The sequence below is a fragment of the Phyllobates terribilis genome, unplaced genomic scaffold (assembly GCF_046119375.1).
Source record: "Phyllobates terribilis strain yellow unplaced genomic scaffold, ASM4611937v1 Scaffold_9__5_contigs__length_417890890, whole genome shotgun sequence".
NCBI classification, from domain to species: domain Eukaryota; kingdom Metazoa; phylum Chordata; class Amphibia; order Anura; family Dendrobatidae; genus Phyllobates; species Phyllobates terribilis.
In genome coordinates, this window is record NW_027362769.1 from 33,269,543 (window position 1) to 33,294,919 (window position 25,377).

At 45.8% G+C, this 25,377-nt stretch overlaps 1 protein-coding gene across 16 annotated transcripts in view; it reads left to right on the forward strand.

Moving 5' to 3' along the window:
- DYTN (dystrotelin) overlaps positions 1-25,377 on the forward strand; it is a 332,586-nt gene that overhangs the window by 304,759 nt on the left and 2,450 nt on the right. For all 16 annotated transcript variants that reach the window (XM_073646371.1, XM_073646361.1, XM_073646365.1 and 13 more), the window contains one exon: positions 14,252-14,699. In XM_073646371.1, coding sequence (XP_073502472.1) covers positions 14,252-14,699 — 448 coding nt within the window. The remainder of the gene's footprint in view (positions 1-14,251; positions 14,700-25,377) is intronic.

Genomic DNA, 25,377 nt, shown 5'->3' on the forward strand with positions numbered 1-25,377 from the left:
CCGGATTCTTCTTTGTCAAAAAGAAAGACGGCTCGCTACGTCCCTGTATTGACTACAGAGGACTCAATCTCATCACGGTAAAAAACAAATATCCCCTGCCACTCATCTCCGAATTGTTTGACCGTCTCAAGGGCGCCAGGATCTTCTCCAAGCTGGATCTACGAGGAGCGTATAATCTGGTCCGTATCCGTCAAGGAGACGAGTGGAAGACGGCATTCAATACCCGGGACGGTCACTACGAGTACCTTGTGATGCCCTTCGGTCTCTGTAATGCTCCCGCGGTCTTTCAGGAACTAGTCAACGACATCTTCCGTGACCTCCTGTACTCCTGCGTAGTGGTATACCTGGACGATATCTTGGTCTTCTCTCCGGATCTCCCCACACACCAGAGGGATGTTCGTCAGGTCCTGCTTAGGCTTCGGCAGAACCACCTTTACGCCAAATACGAGAAGTGCCTCTTCGATCAGACCTCCCTTCCGTTCTTGGGCTATGTCATCTCCCAAACAGGTCTGCAAATGGATCCCGAGAAGCTCTCTTCCGTTCTAAAATGGCCTCGTCCTGAAGGTTTGAAGGCGATACAGCGATTCCTGGGCTTCGCTAATTGTTATCGTCTTTTCATCCCACACTTCTCGTCTCGGACTGCTCCCATATCTGCACTTACCCGTAAGGGGGCTAACCCCAGGACATGGTCGCCTGAAGCCGAGGAGGCCTTCCTTTCCCTAAAGAAAGCCTTCGCCTCTGCTCCCGTCCTGCACCGTCCGGACTGTAATAAACAATTCTACCTGGAGGTTGATGCCTCCTCCTCCGGAGCCGGAGCGGTGCTCACCCAGAAGTCTTCTACCGGGAGAATGGTAACGTGCGGCTTCTTCTCCAAAATCTTCTCCTCGTCGGAGCGCAACTACTCCATTGGAGACCGGGAATTGCTAGCCATCAAATTGGCACTGGGAGAGTGGCGCTATCTGCTTGAAGGGGCTCTCTACCCGGTAATTATCTACACGGATCACAAAAACCTGGCATATCTCCAAAATGCCCAGAGACTCAATCCTCGCCAGGCCCGGTGGTCGTTGTTTTTTGCCCGCTTCGACTTCATTCTTCATTTCCGTCCGGCGGACAAGAACGTCAAAGCTGATGCCTTGTCCCGGTCCTTCCTGTCCTCCGATCAAGAGGAGGAACCTACGCACATCATCGACTCCTCCAAGGTGATGAATGTGGCCCCCTTGGATCTGACTCGTCTTCCACCCGGTAAGACGTTCGTAGCTGTGCCAGATCGGGAGAGGGTTCTTCGCTGGGGACATTCTTCTAAACTAGCTGGCCATGCTGGCCAAAAGAAGACCTTCCAACTTATTACCCGGCATTACTGGTGGCCTACCCTGCGTAAGGACGTGGTAGACTTCGTCGCGGCCTGTTCATCCTGTGCCCGTAACAAAGTTCCCCGACATCTACCTGCCGGCCATCTCCTGCCCCTTACCGTACCTGCTGCTCCTTGGCAACACATCGCTATGGACTTTATCACCGACCTTCCAGTTTCTGCCGGTTGTACTGTCATTTGGGTTGTCGCTGACCGTTTTTCTAAGATGGCCCACTTCATTCCCCTGCCTGGTCTTCCGTCTGCACCCGAGCTGGCTAAAGACTTTATCCGCCACATCTTCCGTCTCCATGGTCTGCCCCTCCACATCGTGTCGGATCGTGGGGTTCAGTTCACCTCTCGCTTCTGGAGAGCCACATGTAAGCTGCTGGACATTACCCTGGATTTCTCCTCCGCTTACCACCCTCAGTCCAATGGTCAAGTGGAGCAGATCAATCAGATCTTGTCCAGCTACCTCCGGCACTTCGTTGATGCTCACCACTCGGACTGGGTGGATCTCTTACCATGGGCCGAGTTCTCTTATAACAACCATGAGAGCGAGTCCTCTTCCAAATCCCCGTTCTTTATAGTCGGTGGCCAACATCCCCGGATTCCACTTCCTGTCTCCGTTTCTGTGGACAACCCTGCTGCGGAGTCTCTTGTCAGCGAATTTTCTACTATTTGGGAGAGCACCAGGTCCGCTCTTCTTCTCTCCTTTGAGCGGATGAAGAGATATGCTGATAAGAGACGTCTGGATCCGCCCCAATTCCGTCCGGGAGACAAGGTTTGGCTCTCATCCAAACATGTGCGGCTCAAAGTACCCTCCTACAAGTTGGGTCCTCGATTCATCGGCCCCTTCGAAGTCCTCAGGCAAATTAACCCTGTGGCCTACAAATTAAAACTCCCGGCCACCCTACGGATCCCCAACTCCTTCCACGTATCTCTCCTCAAACCCGTTGTCTTTAACTTTTTTTCCAAAAATCCAGGTGCCCCTCCTGCTCCGGTTTCCGCTGATGACATCTTTGAGGTAGAGAGTATTCTGGCCTCCAAGAGGGTAAGAGGAAAGACCTTTTTTCTGGTAGATTGGAAGGGGTTTGGTCCTGAGGAGAGAACTTGGGAACCCAGGGAGAACATCAACGCCCCGCTTCTCCTTGAGAAATTTCTTTCTGGCCAAAAAAAGAGGGGGCCTAAAGGGGGGGGTACTGTAGCATCGGCGTCTCTGCCCCGTTCTAGGCAGAGACGCCGTCCCTCTCACCTCCCCGCTCCTGGCGCGGCGTCCTCCAGCGCTTCTCTCCCCGCTGCTTCCGGCACGCGCTCCTTCCCCGGCAGTGTGCTTAGGGCGCGCGCGCGCGCTCCCCCTCTCTTAAAGGGACCGCGCGCGCCGTCCTAAGGAGTCCCCGGCCAATTGCCGGAGGACCTCCCATATAAAAGGCACCTCCTCCAAAATGGAGGTGCCCGAGCAATGTTGTAGCACTGTTCACTACTCTGCTTCAGCCCTCAGGTCCCGTTGCCAGTTACCTGCCAGATACCTGCCAGATTCCTGCCAGTCTGCTGTCTAATTCCTGCCTGATATCCTGCTACCTGCCTGCTAGCCTGAGGTCCGACGGTCTGCCCTCCAACTTCTGTCAGTCTGTCTAAGGACCAGCTTGCCCGCTCACCTGGGAGCGCACATCTGCTACCTGCCTGCTTGCCTGAGGTCCGACGGTCTGCCTTCCAACTCCTGTCAGTCTGTCTGAGGACCAGCTTGCCCGCTCACCTGGGAGCGCTCATCTGCTGCCTGTCTGCTAGCCTACCAGGAGGCTCTGCCGTCACGTGCTGTGACCACCCGCCTGTCCAGAGACTCCTGCCCGCTCACCTGGGAGCGCTCATCTGCTACCTGTCTGTTGGTCTTCCTGGAGGCTCCGCCGTCACATGCTGTGACCACCCGTTTATCCAGAGACTCTCGCCTGCTCACCTGGGAGCTCACGTCTATCATCTGCCACCACAGGTCGTACCAATCCTTTACCCAGAGACTGCCCCGGTCACTTGCCGTGACCTCCTGCCCGTTCATCCAGAGACTGCCCCGGTCACTTGCCGTGACCTCCTGCCTGTTCATCCAGAGACTGCCCCGGTCACTTGCCGTGACCTCCTGCCCGTTCATCCAGAGACTGCCCCGGTCACTTGCCGTGACCTCCTGCCCGTTCATCCAGAGACTGCCCCGGTCACTTGCCGTGACCTCCTGTCCGTTCATTCAGAGACTGTCCCAGTCACCTGCTGTGACTGCCTGCCCGTCTACCCTGGTCGCCACCCGCTCCCTTACAAGGACCGCCCCCTTGTATAGTAGCTCAGAAGTTCCACCTCCCAGACCCGTTACACTCCTCATGTTCAGCCTCCATCTCAGATATCACCATATCAGTTACAAGCTGGAAGCTCTGCAGTACTGCCTCAGCCAAGTGGCAACAGGCTGTGCTGAAACTCATAAGCTTAGGTGATAAACCTCACACTGCTTGTGAGTTGTGGACAGCTGTGAAAAAGCAGGCAGATCTATGGCTGAGACCGCTGAACCTACATCCAGGCATGGTCATGTGTGACAATGGCTGTAACCTGGTGGCGGCTCTGAGGCGAGGCGAGATCACACATGTAATGGCTCATGTGCTTAACCTTGTGGTTCAGCGGTTTCTTAAATCGTACCCCGAGTTGCCAGATCTGCTCGTCAAAGTATGCCGCCTATCAGCTCATTTTCAGAAGTCGGCTACAACTTCCGCCGCCCTTGCTGTGTTGCAGAAGCGTTTGCAGCTTCCGGCACACCGACTAGTGTGTGATGTCCCCACACATTGGAACTCTACCCTCCACATGTTGCAAAGGATTTGTGAGCAGAAGAGGGCAGTTGTGGAGTACCAGCTGCAACAAGGCCATCGATATTCAGGTCAGACTCCACACATAAGAACTCAGGAGTGGACCTGGATGTCTGACATATGTACCATCCTGACAAACTTTGTGGAGTCCACCAAGATGGTGAGTGGCGTCATTAGCGTCAGCATCCCACTTGTCTGTCTTTTGCAACGCTCTCTGCAGAGAATTAAAGAGGAGGCATATCAGCCAGAGTATGATGAAATGGATCAAGAAGCCAGAGCGGGCGATTGCACACAGCCCAGCCTCATCTCATCCCAACGTGCATTGGGGGACAATGAGGGAGAGGAGGAGGAGGAGGAAGAACAGGAGCTGGTATCATGCGCTGTAGACGGTAGTACCTGGACAACTGTCATACCGTCGGTTCAGCGTGGGTGGCCTGAGGACAGGGGGGAGGAGGAGGAGGAGGAGAGCATGGTCAGTCGTCATCTTGGTGAGGACACGGAAGTCTTGCCTGTTACCAGTCTGGCACGCATGGCTGACTTTATGTTATACTGCCTTATCCGTGACCCTCGCGTTGTCAAAATGTTGGGTGACAGTCATTACTGGTTGGTGACACTTTTAGACCCCCGCTACAAGGAGAACTTTCACTCTCTTATTCCTGAGGTGGAGAGGTCTACAAAAATGGGGCAGTACCAGAAGGCCATTGCTGCAGAACTGTTAAAAAATTCCCACCTGAACACGCTAGCGGCAGAGGTCACAGTTCATTGCCCAACCAAGGCGTACAGGCGAGAGAGACGGAACTCCAATCCAGCAGAGGCAGGGGAGCACTGTCAACGTTCTGGGACAGTTTTCTGAGACCCGCCTAGCTTACAGGCCCTGAGGCGCGGGGTACTCTCACAAGGAGTGGAAAGTTTCTAAAGATGGTGAGGGAGTACCTTGCCGACCGTACCAGCGTCCTCTGAGATTCCTCTGTGCCTTTGAATTATTGGGTATCCCAGCTGGACACTTGGAATGAACTCGCTCTGTACGCCTTGGAGGTCCTGGCCTGCCCTGCTGTTAGCATGTTATCGGAGCGTGTTTTTAGTGCCGCTGGGGGAATTATAACTGATAAGCGCACTCGCCTGTCAGCTGACAATGCTGACAAGCTGACCCTTATCAAAATGAACAAAGGCTGGATTGGGCCAGACTTCTCATCACCACCTAATGACAGCAGAGGAACATAAAGTCAAATCCACTGTGTTATTTCGGGAGGTGTATTCCCATGCACCGCTTCACACCCACACATGGGTATACGCTTCCTCATTTCGGCTGTTTTTTGCTCTTCTCCTTATCCTCAGCCTCCACCACCACTATACCACCAGGGTGACCGTGTCCGTGTTGCCAGCATTGCAAGTTCCTCCGTCCTAATTTTTGGCAGCTTTTGCTTGGAAGGCATAGGCAAAGTCTATGGGAGACCCACTCCCCAATAATGGGATTAATGTTTTTAATATGCTGTACTGCATGGCTCTTGTAAGGGGCATTAAAACCATCTTGTTAAGCTACTGTGACCTCCACGTCTCTTCCATGGGGCATTAAAACCGTCTTGTTAAACCACTCTGAACTCCACGTCTCTTCCAAGTGGCATTAAAACTGTCATGTTAAGCTACTGTGACCTCCATGTCTGTTCCAAGGGGCATTGATATTGTCTTTTTATTCCACTGCGACCTCCACCACTCTTCCAAGGGGCATTGATATTGTCTTTTTATTCCACTCTGAGCTCCACGTCTCTTCCAAGGGTCATTGATATTGTCTTTTTATTCCACTGCGACCTCCACCACTCTTCCAAGGGGCATTGATATTGTCTTTTTATTCCACTGGGACCTCCACGTCTCTTCCAAGGGGCATTAAAACCGTCTTGTTAAACTACTCTGAACTCCACGTCTCTTCCAAGGGGCATTAAAATCGTCTTATTAAGCTACTGTGACCTCCACGTCTCTTCCAAGAGGCATTGATATTGTCTTTTTATTCCACTGCGACGTCCACCACTTTTTCAAGGAGCATTGATATTGTCTTTTTATTCCACTGCGACCTCCTCCACTCTTCCAAGGGGCATTAATATTGTCTTTTTTATTCCTCTGCGACCTCCACCACTCTTCCAAGGGGCATTGATATTGTCTTTTTATTCCACTGCAACCTCCACCACTCTTCCAAGGGGCATTGATATTGTCTTTTTATTCCACTGGGACCTCCACGTCTCTTCCAAGGGGCATTAAAACCATCTTGTTAAACCATTCTGAACTCCATGTCTCTTCCAAGGGGCATTAAAATTGTCTTGTTAAGCTACTGTGACCTCCACGTTTCTTCCAAGGGGCATTAAAACCGTCTTGTTAAACCACTCTGAACTCCACGTCTCTTCCAAGGGGCATTAAAACCGTCTTGTTAAGCTACTGTGACCTCAACATCTCTTGCAAGGGGCATTAAAACCGTCTTGTTAAGCTACTGTGACCTCCACATCTCTTACAATGGGCATTGATATTGTCTTTTTATTCCACTGCGACCTCCACCACTCTTCCAAGGGGCATTGATATTGTCTTTTTATTCCACTGGGACCTCCACCACTCTTCCAAGGGGCATTGATATTGTCTTTTTATTCCACTGGGACCTCCACGTCTCTTACAAGGGGCATTAAAACCATCTTGTTCAACCACTCTGAACTCCATGTCTCTTCCAAGGGGCATTAAAAGGTTAAGCTACTGTGACCTCCACGTCTCTTCCAAGGGGCATTGATATTGTCTTTTTATTCCACTGCATCCTCCACCACTCTTCCAAGGGGCATTGATATTGTCTTTTTATCCACTGCGACCTCCACCACTCTTCCAAGGGGCATTGATATTGTCTTTTTATTCCACTGGGACCTCCACCACTCTTCCAAGGTCTATTGATATTGTCTTTTTATTCCACTGGGACCTCCATGTCTCTTCCAAGGGGCATTAAAACCGACTTGTTAAACAACTCTGAACTCCATGTCTCTTCCATGGGGCATTAAAACCGTCTTGTTAAGCTACTGTAACCTCCCCGTCTCTTCCAAGGGGCATTTATATTGTCTTTTTATTCCACTGCGACCTCTACCACTCTTCCAAGGGGCATTGATAATGTCTTTTTATTCCACTGGGACATCCACGTCTCTTCTAAGGGGCATTAAAACCGTCTTGTTAAACCACTCTGAACTCCACGTCTCCCAAGGGGCATTAAAACTGTTTTTTTAAGCTACTGTGACTTCCACATCTCTTCTAAGGGGCATTAAAACCGTCTTGTTAAACCACTCTGAACTCCACGTCTCTTCCAAGGGGCATTAAAACTGTCTTGTTAAGCTACTGTGACCTCCACGTCTCTTCCAAGGGGCATTGATATTGTCTTTTTATTCCACTGGGACCTCCACCACTCTTCCAAGGGGCATTGATATTGTCTTTTTATTCCACTGGGACCTCCACGTCTCTTCCAAGGGGCATTAAAACCGTCTTGTTAAACCACTCTGAACTCCATGTCTCTTCCAAGGGGCATTAAAATTGTCTTGTTAAGCTACTGTGACCTCCACGTCTCTTCCAAGGGGCATTAAAATCGTCTTGTTAAACCACTCTGAACTCCACGTCTCTTCCAAGGGGCATTAAAACCGTCTTGTTAAGCTACTGTGACCTCAACGTCTCTTGCAGGGGGCATTAAAACCGTCTTGTTAAGCTACTGTGACCTCCACATCTCTTCCAATGGGCATTGATATTGTCTTTTTATTCCACTGGGACCTCCACCACTCTTCCAAGGGGCATTGATATTGTCTTTTTATTCCACTGGGACCTCCACGTCTCTTCCAAGGGGCATTAAAACCATCTTATTAAACCACTCTGAACTCCATGTCTCTTCCAAGGGGCATTAAAAGGTTAAGCTACTGTGACCTCCACGTCTCTTCCAAGGGGCATTGATGTTGCCTTTTTATTCCACTGCATCCTCCACCACTCTTCCAAGGGGCATTGATATTGTCTTTTTATCCACTGCGACCTCCACCACTCTTCCAAGGGGCATTGATATTGTCTTTTTATTCCACTGGGACCTCCACCACTCTTCCAAGGTCTATTGATATTGTCTTTTTATTCCACTGGGACCTCCATGTCTCTTCCAAGGGGCATTAAAACCGACTTGTTAAACAACTCTGAACTCCATGTCTCTTCCAAGGGGCATTAGAACCGTCTTGTTAAGCTACTGTAACCTCCCCGTCTCTTCCAAGGGGCATTTATATTGTCTTTTTATTCCACTGCGACCTCTACCACTCTTCCAAGGGGCATTGATAATGTCTTTTTATTCCACTGGGACATCCACGTCTCTTCTAAGGGGCATTAAAACCGTCTTGTTAAACCACTCTGAACTCCACGTCTCCCAAGGGGCATTAAAACCATTTTTTTAAGCTACTGTGACTTCCACATCTCTTCTAAGGGGCATTAAAACCGTCTGGTTAAACCACTCTGAACTCCACGTCTCTTCCAAGGGGCATTAAAACTGTCTTGTTAAGCTACTGTGACCTCCACGTCTCTTCCAAGGGGCATTGATATTGTCTTTTTATTCCACTGGGACCTCCACCACTCTTCCAAGGTCTATTGATATTGTCTTTTTATTCCACTGGGACCTCCATGTCTCTTCCAAGGGGCATTAAAATCGACTTGTTAAACAACTCTGAACTCCATGTCTCTTCCAAGGGGCATTAAAACCGTCTTGTTAAGCTACTGTAACCTCCCCGTCTCTTCCAAGGGGCATTTATATTGTCTTTTTATTCCACTGCGACCTCCACCACTCTTCCAAGGGGCATTGATAATGTCTTTTTATTCCACTGGGACATCCACGTCTCTTCCAAGGGGCATTAAAACCGTATTGTTAAACCACTCTGAGCTCCACGTCTCCCAAGGGGCATTAAAACCTTTTTGTTAAGCTACTGTGACTTCCACATCTCTTCCAAGGGGCATTAAAACTGTCTGGTTAAACCACTCTGAACTCCACGTCTCTTTCAAGGGGCATTTAAACTGTCTTGTTAAGCTACTGTGACCTCCACGTCTCTTCCAAGGGGCATTGATATTGTCTTTTTATTCCACTGTAGCCTCCACCACTCTTCCAAGGGGCATTGATATTGTCTTTTTATTCTACTGGGACCTCCACCACTCTTCCAAGGGGCATTGATATTGTCTTTTTATTCCACTGGGACCTCCACGTCTCTTCCAAGGGGCATTAAAACCGACTTGTTAAACAACTCTGAACTCCATGTCTCTTCCAAGGGGCATTAAAACCGTCTTGTTAAGCTACTGTAACCTCCCCGTCTCTTCCAAGGGGCATTTATATTGTCTTTTTATTCCACTGCGACCTCTACCACTCTTCCAAGGGGCATTGATAATGTCTTTTTATTCCACTGGGACATCCACGTCTCTTCTAAGGGGCATTAAAACCGTCTTGTTAAACCACTCTGAACTCCACGTCTCCCAAGGGGCATTAAAACCATTTTTTTAAGCTACTGTGACTTCCACATCTCTTCTAAGGGGCATTAAAACCGTCTTGTTAAACCACTCTGAACTCCACGTCTTTTCCAAGCGGCATTAAAACTGTCTTGTTAAGCTACTGTGACCTCCACGTCTCTTCCAAGGGGCATTGATATTGTCTTTTTATTCCACTGGGACCTCCACCACTCTTCCAAGGGGCATTGATATTGTCTTTTTATTCCACTGGGACCTCCACGTCTCTTCCAAGGGGCATTAAAACCGTCTTGTTAAACCACTCTGAACTCCATGTCTCTTCCAAGGGGCATTAAAATTGTCTTGTTAAGCTACTGTGACCTCCACGTCTCTTCCAAGGGGCATTAAAATCGTCTTGTTAAACCACTCTGAACTCCACGTCTCTTCCAAGGGGCATTAAAACCGTCTTGTTAAGCTACTGTGACCTCAACGTCTCTTGCAGGGGGCATTAAAACCGTCTTGTTAAGCTACTGTGACCTCCACATCTCTTCCAATGGGCATTGATATTGTCTTTTTATTCCACTGGGACCTCCACCACTCTTCCAAGGGGCATTGATATTGTCTTTTTATTCCACTGGGACCTCCACGTCTCTTCCAAGGGGCATTAAAACCATCTTATTAAACCACTCTGAACTCCATGTCTCTTCCAAGGGGCATTAAAAGGTTAAGCTACTGTGACCTCCACGTCTCTTCCAAGGGGCATTGATGTTGTCTTTTTATTCCACTGCATCCTCCACCACTCTTCCAAGGGGCATTGATATTGTCTTTTTATCCACTGCGACCTCCACCACTCTTCCAAGGGGCATTGATATTGTCTTTTTATTCCACTGGGACCTCCACCACTCTTCCAAGGTCTATTGATATTGTCTTTTTATTCCACTGGGACCTCCATGTCTCTTCCAAGGGGCATTAAAACCGACTTGTTAAACAACTCTGAACTCCATGTCTCTTCCAAGGGGCATTAGAACCGTCTTGTTAAGCTACTGTAACCTCCCCGTCTCTTCCAAGGGGCATTTATATTGTCTTTTTATTCCACTGCGACCTCTACCACTCTTCCAAGGGGCATTGATAATGTCTTTTTATTCCACTGGGACATCCACGTCTCTTCTAAGGGGCATTAAAACCGTCTTGTTAAACCACTCTGAACTCCACGTCTCCCAAGGGGCATTAAAACCATTTTTTTAAGCTACTGTGACTTCCACATCTCTTCTAAGGGGCATTAAAACCGTCTGGTTAAACCACTCTGAACTCCACGTCTCTTCCAAGGGGCATTAAAACTGTCTTGTTAAGCTACTGTGACCTCCACGTCTCTTCCAAGGGGCATTGATATTGTCTTTTTATTCCACTGGGACCTCCACCACTCTTCCAAGGTCTATTGATATTGTCTTTTTATTCCACTGGGACCTCCATGTCTCTTCCAAGGGGCATTAAAATCGACTTGTTAAACAACTCTGAACTCCATGTCTCTTCCAAGGGGCATTAAAACCGTCTTGTTAAGCTACTGTAACCTCCCCGTCTCTTCCAAGGGGCATTTACATTGTCTTTTTATTCCACTGCGACCTCCACCACTCTTCCAAGGGGCATTGATAATGTCTTTTTATTCCACTGGGACATCCACGTCTCTTCCAAGGGGCATTAAAACCGTATTGTTAAACCACTCTGAGCTCCACGTCTCCCAAGGGGCATTAAAACCTTTTTGTTAAGCTACTGTGACTTCCACATCTCTTCCAAGGGGCATTAAAACTGTCTGGTTAAACCACTCTGAACTCCACGTCTCTTTCAAGGGGCATTTAAACTGTCTTGTTAAGCTACTGTGACCTCCACGTCTCTTCCAAGGGGCATTGATATTGTCTTTTTATTCCACTGTAGCCTCCACCACTCTTCCAAGGGGCATTGATATTGTCTTTTTATTCTACTGGGACCTCCACCACTCTTCCAAGGGGCATTGATATTGTCTTTTTATTCCACTGGGACCTCCACGTCTCTTCCAAGGGGCATTAAAACTGTTTTGTTAAACCACTCTGAACTCCACGTCTCTTCCAAGGGGCATTAAAACCGTCTTGTTAAGCTACTGTGACCTCCACGTCTCTTCCAAGGGGCATTGATATTGTTTTTTGATTCCACTGTAACCTCCACCACTCTTCCAAGGGGCATTGATATTGTCTTTTTATTCCACTGGGACCTCCACGTCTCTTCCAAGGGGCATTAAAACCGTCTTGTTAAGCTGCTGTGGCATCCACGTCTCTTCCAAGGGGCATTAAAACCGTCTTGTTAAATCACTCTGAACTACACCGCTCTTCCAAGGGGCATTGAAATGTTGTTTTTAATTACCTCTAACCTCCACGACTCTTCCATCGGGCATTGCATTTCCTCCTAATTTTAGTCAGCTTTTGCTTTTCAATGCATAGGCGAACACTAAGGGAGACCCACTCCCCAATAATGGGTAGAAGGTTTTTAGTACAGTGTAATCCACGTCTGTTTCAAGGGGTATTGCAGTTCCTCATAATTTTTGGAAAGCCTTCCATTCACTGCTTAGGCCAACAGTGTACAGGAGACCCAATTGCTGTAAATGGAAAAAACGGTTTAGTTAAGGCCCTCTGACCTTCATGTCTCTTCCAAGGGGCATTGGAGTGCCTCGAAATTTTTGGTAGGCATTGCACTCACTGTTTGCCCTATAACTGTGTAGCCGAACCGCTCCTCTTGGTACAGAAACATATCCTACAAGACATGTGTTTTTGACTGGCCTGATGTTGATGTGAATGGTCCCTGTTCCTCCTGCTCTTTCTCCTTTGCCACCACCTCATCCATCATTCATCACCTGAAGCTTTGTTTTAACGGGAGTCATAGAACTGGGATAGTAGCAGGAAAACATCCAGAAATCCTCGGAGGAGGTAGGATATGTGCCAAAACGCAGACCACCTCAGGCCTAGCCGCTACTACATACATGCGATTGCATTCCAAGGAACAGAAAGCTAAGGATATGGATGGCCTCATGATCATGAATAATTTACTCGTTGTGTAGGAGGCCGACCACTGCTGCTGTCTACCTTCTGAACTTTGTGTTGAAGCCTGATTGACCCAGGACCCGCAATCCTCTATGTCTGGAGGATGTGTTGCATCCCAGTGTCCAACTGTGTCCCGGCCTCCACAATATTAACCCAGTGTGAAGGCGTCAATGAGATGGACCATCCCTTGCCACATTCACTTTTCCACGTGTTTGTGGTTAGGCTGTCCTTCCCACTAAATGCACTGGGGAGGGCTCAGGTAATGTTTTGGTATGCACGCTTGAGTATAAGGCTCACCAGGACAAATAGGGGTGGCTGGGGACCGTTTATGGACACCCGGCCGCCCCCAGGCGGCTGGGGACCGTGTGTGGGCACTCGGCCATGGGGCGGCTGGGGACCAAGTGTGGGCACCCGTCCGCGGGGTGGCTGGGGACCGAGTATGGACACCCGGCCGCCCCCTGGCGACTAGGGACCAAACGTGGACACCCGGCCGCCGAGCGGCTGGGGACTGAGTATGGATACCTGGCCGCCGACGCAGCCATGATGTGGTGGCCAGATTCTGCCTCCACATGCCTAATAGGCCCAATTTCAAGTGCAAGCAAGCAAGCAGTATGGTATTGCAGCCTGGGGGTGGGTGGGTGGCAGGCTGCATTCTTGCGCTTGCATTGCAAGGAATGGGGGAGGTACAATTGAACACTGCCCTGGGACAAGGACTTGCACGGGGATAGTTGCAAGTCTGCATCTTCTGATGTGGCAAGGATCACTTCTGATGGGCACACTTTTAGGCAGTGACCTGGGTGTCATAGATGCTTCCAGGGGTCTTCCCATGCTGTTCCCATGTCTTTTCAGCACTGTATGCTTGTGTCACAGCACATGGCCAGATAAGGTTGTAAAATGTTAAAATGACATTTCCCGGTGAATGCATCTGGCACGGTTGAAAGCAATACAAAAGTGCAAAAACGCATAAAAAATGCTACTTGTGAACATAGCCCAAGGTGTGGAGGAGTATTTTTGTTTTTGGTTATTTATTTTACCTTATACACAAGTCTTTACCCTGGAAAGGATGTTCCTTAACATATTTCACAGGAAAGCAGTTTCAGTTTCGTTTTTGAACGTTTTATTGTGAGCCCGTAAAAGTGGCTTAATACCTCTGACCACGTTGTTGACAGCAGTGATCTGGGGGTCATAAATGCTTCCTGGGGCGATCCCCATGCTGTCCCCATGTCATTTGAGCACTGTCATTATCGTTTTGGGCACTTTTTATGCTTTCTACAGACTGCCGGGGGTGCCGCCGCAAAAATGCTCGGGTCTCCCAAAGACTAACATTGGGCTCGTTGCTCGGGTCAAGCACCCAAGTTTCACGGTGAGCTCGGCCCGAGCTTCGAGCACCCGAGCATTTTAGTGCTCGCTCAACACTAATAATTAACAGTGATGATCCTAAAATAAAACCAATCATGTGATATTAAGAATACTAATAACTGGTAAACATTTCTACTGTATTTAACCTTTTATCCGTTTTACCATATATTTAATATATTTTATTTTAGGGTATGATTCAATGCTGCAAATTAAAGCGAGGGCTAAATGTAAAAGCAAAAATGGTTTCCAGTTCAGTTAAAAGAATTTCTACTGATCCTCCTGTGATGACGAACTCTCTTAAGAAGAAACAGAAGGACTTCCAAAGCACCCAGTTCACATTACAGAGAGAAAATGACCATCTCAAGGCACAAAACAAAAAGACGCTGACACATATGAGGCGCTTATGTGAGTCTATCAAGATTGCTCCTGGTTACAAAGAAATACAAAGAATGGGAAGTGGCTATTGTTCAGAACCAGAAAAAGTGACACCTGATCAATGTAACTGTGAGATAGAAGATGTCCCTGATAATCAACCTACATCATATTCTCATTTTTTACCTGTAAGAAATGAAGAAGCAGAACTTCAAGAGATGATAGAAAAATTGAAGGATGCTTTTTCCCTCCAAATAAAACCAGGTATTATACATCTTGAGGCAGCTTTCAATTGTTTTTCTTTATTCTAAAGCAAAAATCAAAATATACAGCACTGTGCAAAAGTTTTAGGCAGCTGGCAAAAAAAATGCTGCAAAGTGATAATGATTTAAAAGAAATAGAGGTGTTAATAGTCTATTTTTATCAATAAACAAAATACAAAGTGAATGAACAAAAGACAAGTCAAAATGGAAACAATATTTGGTGTGACCATTCTTTTCCTCTAATGCTGCATCAAAGCATTAATTTTTCTAGGTACACTTGCATGCAGTTTTATGAAGAAACCCAGAAGGGAGGGTGTTCTAAATATATTGGAGAATTAATCACAGATCTTCTGTAGCTGTAGACTTGCGCAAATCTATATTCCTGAAATCCCAGACAAAATCGATGATTTTAAGCTTAAGGCTCAGTGGGGGCCATATCATAACTTCCAGGACTCCCTGTTCTTCTTTAGGCTATGTTCCCACGATGCAGAAATGCTCAGGATTTTTTCCTGAGCGTTTCTGCATCTCCCTGGCAGAAAAAACGCATGCGGATTGTACATGCGTTTTCCTGCCAGGGCCAAGTGGATGTGAAGTGTTCCTCACATGCATTTCCGCATGCGGGTTGACAACCGCTTTCCAAGCGATTTTAGCATCACTTGGAAAGTGCTTGTCAACTTGGTCACACTATATAAATCCATGCAAACGGCATGGATTTATATACTGTGACCGTAAAGAATGTTAAAAAATAAAAAATAAATCTATACTTACCTTCTGATGGCCCCCGCAGTCTTGCTTCGCTCCGTCCTGGCTTGCCGGCAGCTCGCGGTACACTACACTGAAGGACCTGCCGTCACATGACTATGACGTCAGCACAGTTCCTTCAGTCCACCGCGAGCTGCCGGCAAGTGAAGACGAGCGCATCGGGGGCCATCAGAAGGTAAATATAACATTTATTTTTTATTTTATTCTTTTTTTTACAGGTTCTATGGTACCCGGGTATGGAGGAGAGTCTCCTCTCCTCTAGACCTGGGTACCATCTGCACATTGAAACGCGTGGATTCCGCATGTACAGATCCAGTGATGCGGAATCCAAGCGCTCCAATGCAAGTCAATGGCGGAGAAAAAACAGCGCTTCCGCAAAATAATTGGTAGTGCTGCGTTTTTTTCCGCAATGACAACCCGCAGAGGAAATTTCCGCAGTATGTGCACAGCACATGCGGATTATCATCGGGGAACATGGCAGGCCTTCTACCATGCGTTTTTTAAGCGTCTCTGCAGCGTTTTTGCCACTGCGGAAACGCTTAAAAAACGCATCGTGGGCACACAGCCTTACATTGAAGACAGTTCTTAGTGATATTGGCTGCATGTTTGGGGTCATTGTCCTACTGCAGAATGATTTGCAGCCAATTATATACAGTATAGACCAAAAGTTTTGACACCTTCTCATTTAAAGATTTTTCTGTGTTTTCATGACTTTGAAAATTGTACATTCACACTGAAGGCATCAAAACTATGAATTAACACATGTGGAATTATATACTTAACAAAAAAGTGTGAAACTACTGAAAATATGTCTTATATTCTAGGTTCTTCAAAGTAGCCACCTTTTGCTTTGATGACTGCTTTGCACACTCTTTGCATTCTCTTGATGAGCTTCAAGAGGTAGTCACCGGAAATGGTCTTCCAACAATCTTGAAGGAGTTCCCAGAGATGCTTAGCACTTGTTGGCCCTTTTGCCTTCACTCTGCGGCGCAGCTCACCCCAAATCATCTCGATTGGGTTCAGGTCTGGTGACTGCGGAGGCCAGGTCTTCTGGCGTAGCACCCCATCACTCGCCTTCTTAGTCAAATAGCCCTTACACAGCCTGGAGGTGTGTTTGGGGTCATTGTCCTGTTGAAAAATAAATGATGGTCCAACTAAACGCAAACCGGATGGAATAGCATGCCGCTGCAAGATGCTGTGGTAGCCATGCTGGTTCTGTATGCCTTCAATTTTGAATAAATCCCCAACAGTGTCACCAGTAAAGCACCCCCACACCATCACACCTCCTCCTCCATGCATCACAGTGGGAAACAGGCATGTAGAGTCCATCCGTTCACCTTTTCTGCGTCGCACAAAGGTGGTTGGAACCAAAGATCTCAAATTTGGACTCATCAGACCAAAGCCCAGATTTCCACTGGTCTAATGTCCATTCCTTGTGTTCTTTAGCCCAAACAAGTCTCTTCTGCTTGTTGCCTGTCCTTATCAGTGGTTTCCTAGCAGCTATTTTACCATGAAGGCCTGCTGCACAGTCTCCTCTTAACAGTTGTTGAAGAGATGTGTCTGCTGCTAGAACTCTGTGTGGCATTGACCTGGTCTCTAATCTGAGCTGCTGTTAACCTGCGATTTCTGAGGTTGGTGACTCGGATAAACTTATCCTCAGAAGCAGAGGTGACTCTTGGTCTTCCTTTCCTAGGGCGGTCCTCATGTGAGCCAGTTTCTTTGTAGCGCTTGATGGTTTTTGCAGCTGCACTTGGTAACACATTCAAAGTTTTCCCAATTTTTCGCACTGACTGACCTTCATTTCTTAAAGTAATGATGGCCCCTCGTTTTTCTTTACTTAGCTGCTTTTTTCTTGCCATAATACAAATTCTAACAGTCTATTCAGTAGGACTATCAGCTGTGTATCCACCAGACTTCTGCACAACACAACTGATGGTCCCAACCCCATTTATAAGGCAAGAAATCCCACTTATTAAACCTGACAGGGCACACCTGAGAAGTGAAAACCATTTCCGGTGACTACCTCTTGAAGCTCATCAAGAGAATACCAAGAGTGTGCAAAGCAGTCATCAAAGCAAAAGGTGGCTACTTTGAGGAACCTAGAACAGAAGAAATATTTTCAGTTGTTTCACACTTTTTTGTTAAGTATATAATTCCATATGTGTTAATTCATAGTTTTGATGCCTTCAGTGTGAATGTACAATTTTCAAAGTCATGAAAATACAGAAAAATCTTTAAATGAGAAGGTGTGTCCAAACTTTTGGTCTGTACTGTACCTCCCTGATGGATTTGCAAGATGGATAAGTACAGTTTCTGTCTGTATTTATTAGCGCTGACGACACTATTTATCTTGGCCAAATCCCCAATTGCCATTTCCTGAAATGCTGCCATAAACTTGCAGGGAACCTCCAAAATGCTTCACTGTTACCTGCAGACATTTTGACTCATCATGAGATTTTGACTCATCAGTCCAAAACACCTGCTGTCGTTTTTCTGCACCCCAGTTGCTATGTTTTCTTGCATAGCTTTGTCGCTTGGCCTTGCTTCTATGTTGAAGATATGGCTTTTGGCCACCATTCTTCGATGAAAAACACATCTGGGTAGACTTCTTCAAACACTATAATAATGGAGCTGGGTCCCAATGGTTACTGAGAGTTCTGAGCTGATGGCACTGCTGGACATCTTTTGTGTTCGAACGTAGTTAAGCATGATGTGTCTGCATCTTCTGCACTAAATTTCCTTGGCTAACCACTGTGTCTATGGTCGTCAACGTTGCCCGTCTATTGGTGGTTCTTCAAAAGAGCTTGAACAGCACATCTTAAAACCCCAGTTTGCTTTTAAACATCTGCCTGGGAGAGACTTTGCTTGTGCAGTATAACTACTCTGTGTCTTGTTGCTGTGCTCAGTTTCACCATGGTGTATGACCTGTGACATGAAATTGTCTTCCACAACCTCACCTTAGTAGCAGAGTTTGTCTTCTCTTCGCCCAGTTTAAGCTTTCTACACTACTGTTTCTGATTCATTTAATGATTGTGTTTCAATCTACATATGAACATGATGATGATTATCACTTTTTGGTATAATTGGTTACTCTACTCATATACCTGACTATAATCCTTCAAAATCCCTGACTTACAAGTTACAAGTGTACCTAGAAGAAGCGTGGCCACACCGAATATTGATTTTATTTAGATATATTTTTGTAATTACATTCCTTTGTATGTTGTTAACTGATAAAAATAAAATGTGAACATATTTTTTAAAGCATTCTTTCTTTGTCGCATTTTTTCCAAACATAGCTAAAACTTTTGCAAAGTACTGTATTTGTGGTAGATTTTTGTCTTCAAATTATGTCTAGCTGCCTTTACATCAACTTTTTCACTTGAATGGAAGCAATCATCTAAAAAATAGGTATATTGTAATTAGCTTTTTACAGTTTATGTACATGAAAAGTAAATCAATAAGAGTTTTTTGGGCTCTAGACAAATTTCTGTAGCCACACTATGTAATTGCAGATTGCTTGAGAGGGCAGTCATGTGACTGCAAGAAGGTGATTTGCATACTTGCTGTCATGTACCAACTACATTCTCATCCGTCTCTCTAAATAGAGCACACAATCCCAAAGCTTTCCACAGGAAGTCGGTCATCGCAATTGTCGTCTCACTGTATGATCATGCATAGCCCAGGCATACTCTATGGAATTCATATTAGGTGATTGAGTGGTCCATAGAATCTTCTATATGCCATTTTAATTTATAGCAATCTTGGGTCTTTTTAGCAGTGTGGCATGGAGCTCTTCCCAGACCCATATTTGCCATTAGGCACTGGAAATTTGATGCCTAGGGCGGCACCAAGATGGAGGTTAAAAAAATATAAAAATACTGTATATATATATTTTTTTAACCTCCCCTCCATTAGACTATGTTATAAAATGTCTTTGTGGAGGAGTGTGGGAGGCTCGCTTCCATTTATTTGTAGTCACTTCTTTAACTCATGAATGTAAATGAACCACTGAGACAGGGAGCTTATGAGCTTATTGACCTCAGGGTCAGAGGAGCACAAATCGGCTCCCTGCTGCGATGTGCTGCAGTGTTATAGCGCTGCTAATGTAGTCACAGCGTGATGAGGTTGCCTCACCACACTGCATACGTCACAGCAGAGTGCTGGAGAGGAGAAACATCGGTGCTGGGAACAGGTAAGTGCTCATAGAGCAGAAGACTCCGGGAAGCTATTACAATAGACTGGGAGTTAGAGGGAGCTATTGCTGTAGACTGGGGTTTAGGGGGGAGGGGGGCTATTACAATAGACTGGAGTTTTGGGTGCTATTACTGTAGACTAGGGGTTTGAGGGGCTTACAGAGTGAGGGTAACCCAAGGGACAAAATGGAGGGAGGACAGTGTGGGGGGCTCAGTATGCAGAGAGGGTAGCATGAGGGCTCAATATGGAGAAGGGGTAACATGGGGGATCAGGATAGAAAGATGCCACTTGCGGGGTTCAGTAGGGAAAGAGGGCCACCTGAGGTTGCTCAATATGAAGAAAAGTGGCTGGATGGTGGGCTCAGTATGGAATAAGGACACCTTTGTAGGCTCAGTGGGGAAGGAGCAACATGTGGGGCCCAGTATGGAGTGGTGCAGAATGGGGGGCTCAGTATGAAAATAAGGCAGCGTGGGGCACTCAATATAGAGAGATGGATCAGTATGACAGGCTCAGTATGGAGAGAGGCAGCATGATAGATCAGTATGTAGAAGAGGCAGTGTGGGGAGTTTCAGTGTGGATGGTGGGCTCAGTATGGAATAAGGACAGCTTTGCAGGCTCAGTGGGGAAGGAGCAGCATGTGGGGCCCAGTATGGAGTGGTGCAGCATGGGGGACTCAGTATGAAAATAAGGCAGCGTGGGGCACTCAATATAGAGAGAAGGATCAGTATGACAGGCTCAGTATGGAGAGAGGCAGCTTGATAGATCAGTATGTAGAAGAGGCAGTGTGGGGAGTTTCAGTATGGAGAAGGGCAGCTTGGGGGCTCAGTATGGAAAGTGGGGTAGCATGGGGGTCTTGGTATGGAGAGTGAGGCTGCATGGGGGGCCCAGCATGGATAAGGACAACATGGAGGGCTTAGTATGGAGAGGGGCAGCATGGATGGCTTAGTATTGCAAGGGGCAGCATGAAGGGACACAGCATGAAGAGGGGGCACTATGAGGTGGGCACATGTGGAGATCATAATATATACAACCCCTGGCAAAAATTATGGAATCACCGGGCTCGGAGGATGTTCATTCAGTTGTTTGATGTTGTTGAAGAAAAGCAGATCACAGACATGGCACAAAACTAAAGTCATTTCAAATGGCAACTTTAGGGCTTTAAGAAACACTAAAAGAAATCAAGATAAAAAATGTGGTACTCAGTAAGGGTAATTTTTTTCAGATCAAGCAGAGGGAAAAAATTATGGAATCACTCAATTCTGAGGAAAAAAATATGGAATCACCCTGTAAATTTTCATTTCCATAACTAACACCTGCATCAAATTAGATCTGCTCTTTAGTCTGCATCTAAAAAGGAGTGATCACACCTTGGAGAGCTGTTGCACCAAGTGGACTGACATGAATCATGGCTCCAACACGAGAGATGTCAATTGAAACAAAGGAGAGGATTATCAAACTCTTAAAAGAAGGTAAATCATAACGCAATGTTGCAAAAGATGTTGGTTGTTCACAGTCAACTGTGTCTAAAATCTGGACCAAATACAAACAACATGGGAAGGTTGTTAAAGGCAAACATACTGGTAGACCAAGGAAGACATCAAAGCGTCAAGACCGGAAACTTAAAGCAATATGTCTCCAAAACAGGAAATGCACAACAAAACAAATGAGGAACGAATGGGAGGAAACTGGAGTCAATGTCTGTGACCGAACTGTAAAGGAAATGGGATTTACATACAGAAAAGCTAAACAGAATCCATCATTAACACCTAAACAGAAAAAAACAAGGTTACAATGGGCTAAGGAAAAGCAATCGTGGACTGTGGATAACTGGATGAAAATCATATTCAGTGATGAATCGCGAATCTGCATTGGGCAAGGTGATGATGCTGGAACTTTTGTTTTGTGCTGTTCCAATGAGATTTATAAAGATGACTGCATGAACAAAACATGCAAATTTCCATAGTTATTGATGATATGGGGCTACATGTCAGGTAAAGGCACTGGGGAGATGGCTGTCATTGCATCTTCAATAAATGCCCAAGTTTACATTGATATTTTGGACAGTTTTCTTATCCAATCAATTGAAAGGATGTTTGGGGATGATGACATCATTTTTCAAGATGATAATGCATCCTGCCATAGAGCAAAAACTGTGAAAACATTCATGAAAGAAGACACATAAGGTCAATGTCATGGCCTGCAAATATTCCGGATCTCAATCCAATTGAAAATGTTTGGTTGAAGTTGAAGAAAATGGTCCATGAAAAGGCTCCAACCTGCAAAGCTGATCTGGCAACAGCAATCAGAGAAAGTTGGAGCCAGATTGATGAAGAGTATTGTTTGTCACTCATTAAGCCCATGCCTCATAGACTGCAAGCTGTTATTAAAGCCAGAGGTGGTGCAACAAAATGCTAGTCATGTATTGGAGTGTTCTTTTGTGTGTTTGTTTTTCATGATTCCATAATTTTTTCCTTAGAATTGAGTGATTCCATATTTTTTTCCCTCTGCTTGGTCTGAAAAAAATTACCCTTACTGAGTACCACATTTTTTATCTTGATTTCTTTTAGTGTTTCTTAAAGCCCTAAAGTTGCCATATGAAATGACTTTAGTTTTGTGTCATGTGTGTGATCTGCTTTTTTTCAACAACATCAAACAACTGAATGAACATCCTCCGAGCCCGGTGATTCCATAATTTTTGCCAGGGGTTGTAATTAATGAAGTGAAGAAAGAATCTGGCAAGCATAGAGTTGCAGAAAAATAATATCAGATTTATTAGCAAAGCAATCCAAAAACAGTGACGTTTCGTTCGAGAGGACCGTTTTAAGACAGATTGCATATGGTACACTGCATTTAGCAGCGCTGTGGAGAATAGAGGTTCAATGCCCATAGTACTTGCTCACTGTTTTTGAATTGCTTTGCTAATAAATCTGATCTGGAATGAAAGGGTTAATTTTGCAAGGAATCAATTATTCAAATACAGGGTATTAAATAATATAATACTAGCAAAAATAACAAAACACTTTACGGATTCTCTATCCTATCCAACTATTTTCCAATAGGAGTGATGCCCTAATGTCACTTGTGTGATAACTCTCAAGGGCGGTTCTCACAACTATAAAGCCACACAAGAATGTCTCTTTAGCATGTTTCCACTTAGATGATAGGTATTAACGGGAGTCACCAGAATTTCCCACTAGGCCACAAGTCTTCCTGACAAAGTCAAGTAATGTTCTATGGGCCCTCCTCACACTCCTCACAAACCCTGTAACATGACACGGCTTGATAACTGTACTAAACTTGGTGATGTATTCATGAGGTCCTAGTAATATATTTTTGTACAGATGGTGGTTCAGGTGATGTGTTCATATACCATTCATGGTTGTGGTAATGTAGTTGTGTACGAATGGTGGATCTGGTAACATATTAATGTAGATGTAGCAATCTTTAGTTTATTATATTTGATACTAGATCATTATAGGATCAGTGTGATAAACTAAAAACACAACCATCTGAGTGAGGCCATATATATCAGCTGAACATGTATTTGACTGAAGTTCCCATACAGTATAGACAGCTCTACAATCATTGGCCTAATGTTATCAGGCCCATCTCTCCCATGCACAGGAGTACTCACTCTGCCAAGCATGCCTGTGTTCTCTATGAGATCCATTGCTATACATATCTGGTAGAAGCTTGTCCCTTAGAGAACAAAAGTATCCGCATAGTGGCATACCGCTAATAGCGCAAGAACTGGGCCGCCTTGCCCCGAATCGCACTTACAGCTGTATCGGTATTCTGGATACTGGTTAGAGTTTAAAGCAATGATGGAAAAGGGTGCTGCCAGCTCCCTCTTCCATCATTCTCCCTGCGCGTCTGAACTCTGGTGTGTCAGCGGGCACGATGACATCACTACATGGCACCCGTTGTGCCGAGCAGTGCAGAATGAAAAGAGGTGAGGGTTTTTTTTAATCAATCTGGGCCATTATACTGTTTGAAGAGCTTTGTGGGGGACTTAAAGCAGTTTGTAGGGCTATGTAGAGGCCATTATACAGTTTGCAGGACAATGTGGAGGCCATTATACAGTTTGCAGAGCTATGTGGGGAACATTCTGCTGTTTGCGGGGCTATGTGAGAGCCATTGTACTATATGACGCTGAGTCACTACTCACGGACAAGCCGTGAGGCGAGGAAGTGAAGGTGTCTGAGATAAAATGCCAGTAGAGTATGTCAAAGACAAAAGAATAGTCAAAAGCAAAATTCAGGGTCAGGCAACTAAGGTCAGAGTACATCGAAGGCAAAAGGGGTAGTACAAGTGGGTAGTCAAAAGGCAAATCCAAGGTCTAGCAACAAAGATCAGAATATCAGAGCCTTTACACAGTTCGCAGGGCTATGTGGGGGCCAATTATACAGTTTGCAGGGCTATGTGGGGGCCATTATATAGTTTGCAGGGCTATGTAGGAGCTATTATACTGTTTGGAGGTCTATGTGGGGGCCAGTATACTGTTTGGAAGGCTATGTGAGAGGGCGATTATATTGTTTGGTGGGCCATGTAGGGGGGCATTATACTGTGTGTAGGTCATTTTACAATGTGAAGGGTTGTGTTGGGACCATCATACTGTATGGAGGGCCATTATACAGGGTGGGCCATTTATATGGATACACCTAAATAAAATGGGAATGGTTGGTGATATCAAACTTATTGAGAATTTCATAAGAAAAACAATGGTGTGCTTGATTTTAAAGTAACTTTATTCTTTCATGAGTTTTTTACAAGTTTATGACCACTTATAAATGTGTTCAAAGTGCTGCCCATTGTGTTGGATTGTCAATGCAACCCTCTTCTCCCACTCTTGACACACTGATAGCAGCACCACAGAAGAAATGCTAGCACAGGCTTCCAGTATCCGTTGTTTCAGATGCTGCACATCTCATATCTTCACAGCATAGACAATTGCCTTCAGATGACCTCAAAGATAAAAGTCTAAGGGGGTCAGATCGGGAGACCTTGGTGGCCATTCAAGTGGCCCACGACGACCAATCCACTTTCCAGGAAACTGTTCATGTAGGAATGCTCGGACCTGACATCCATAATGTGGTGGTGCACCATCTTGTTGGAAAAACTCAGGGAATGTGCCATCTTCAGTGCATAAAGAGGGCAACACATCATCATGTAGCAATTTCAGATATCCAGTAGCATTGAGGTTTCCATTGATCACTATCTTTGTACCCCATATACCACATCATACCATCAAGATACGAGATGTGCAGCATCTGAAACAACGGATACTGGAAGCCTGTGCCAGCATTTCTTCTGCGGTGATGCTATCAGTGTGTCAAGAGTGGCAGAAGAGGGTTTCAATGACAAACCAACACAATGGGCAGCACTTTGAACACATTTTATAAGTGGTCATAAAGTTGTAAAAAACTCATGAAAGAATAAAGTTACAATAAAACCAAGCACGCCATTGTTTTTCTTATGAAATTCTCAAAAAGTTTGATGTGTCACATGACCCTCTTCCCATTGAAAAAAATAAAGTTGGATCCAGAATGGCCGACTTCAAAATGGCCAAAATGGTCACCACCCATCTGGAAAAGTTTTCCCCCTCCCATATACTAATGTGCCACAAACAGGAAGTTGATATCACCAACCATTCCCATTTAATTTAGGTGTATCCATATAATTGGCCCACCCTGTACTGTATGTAGGGCTGTGTCAATGCC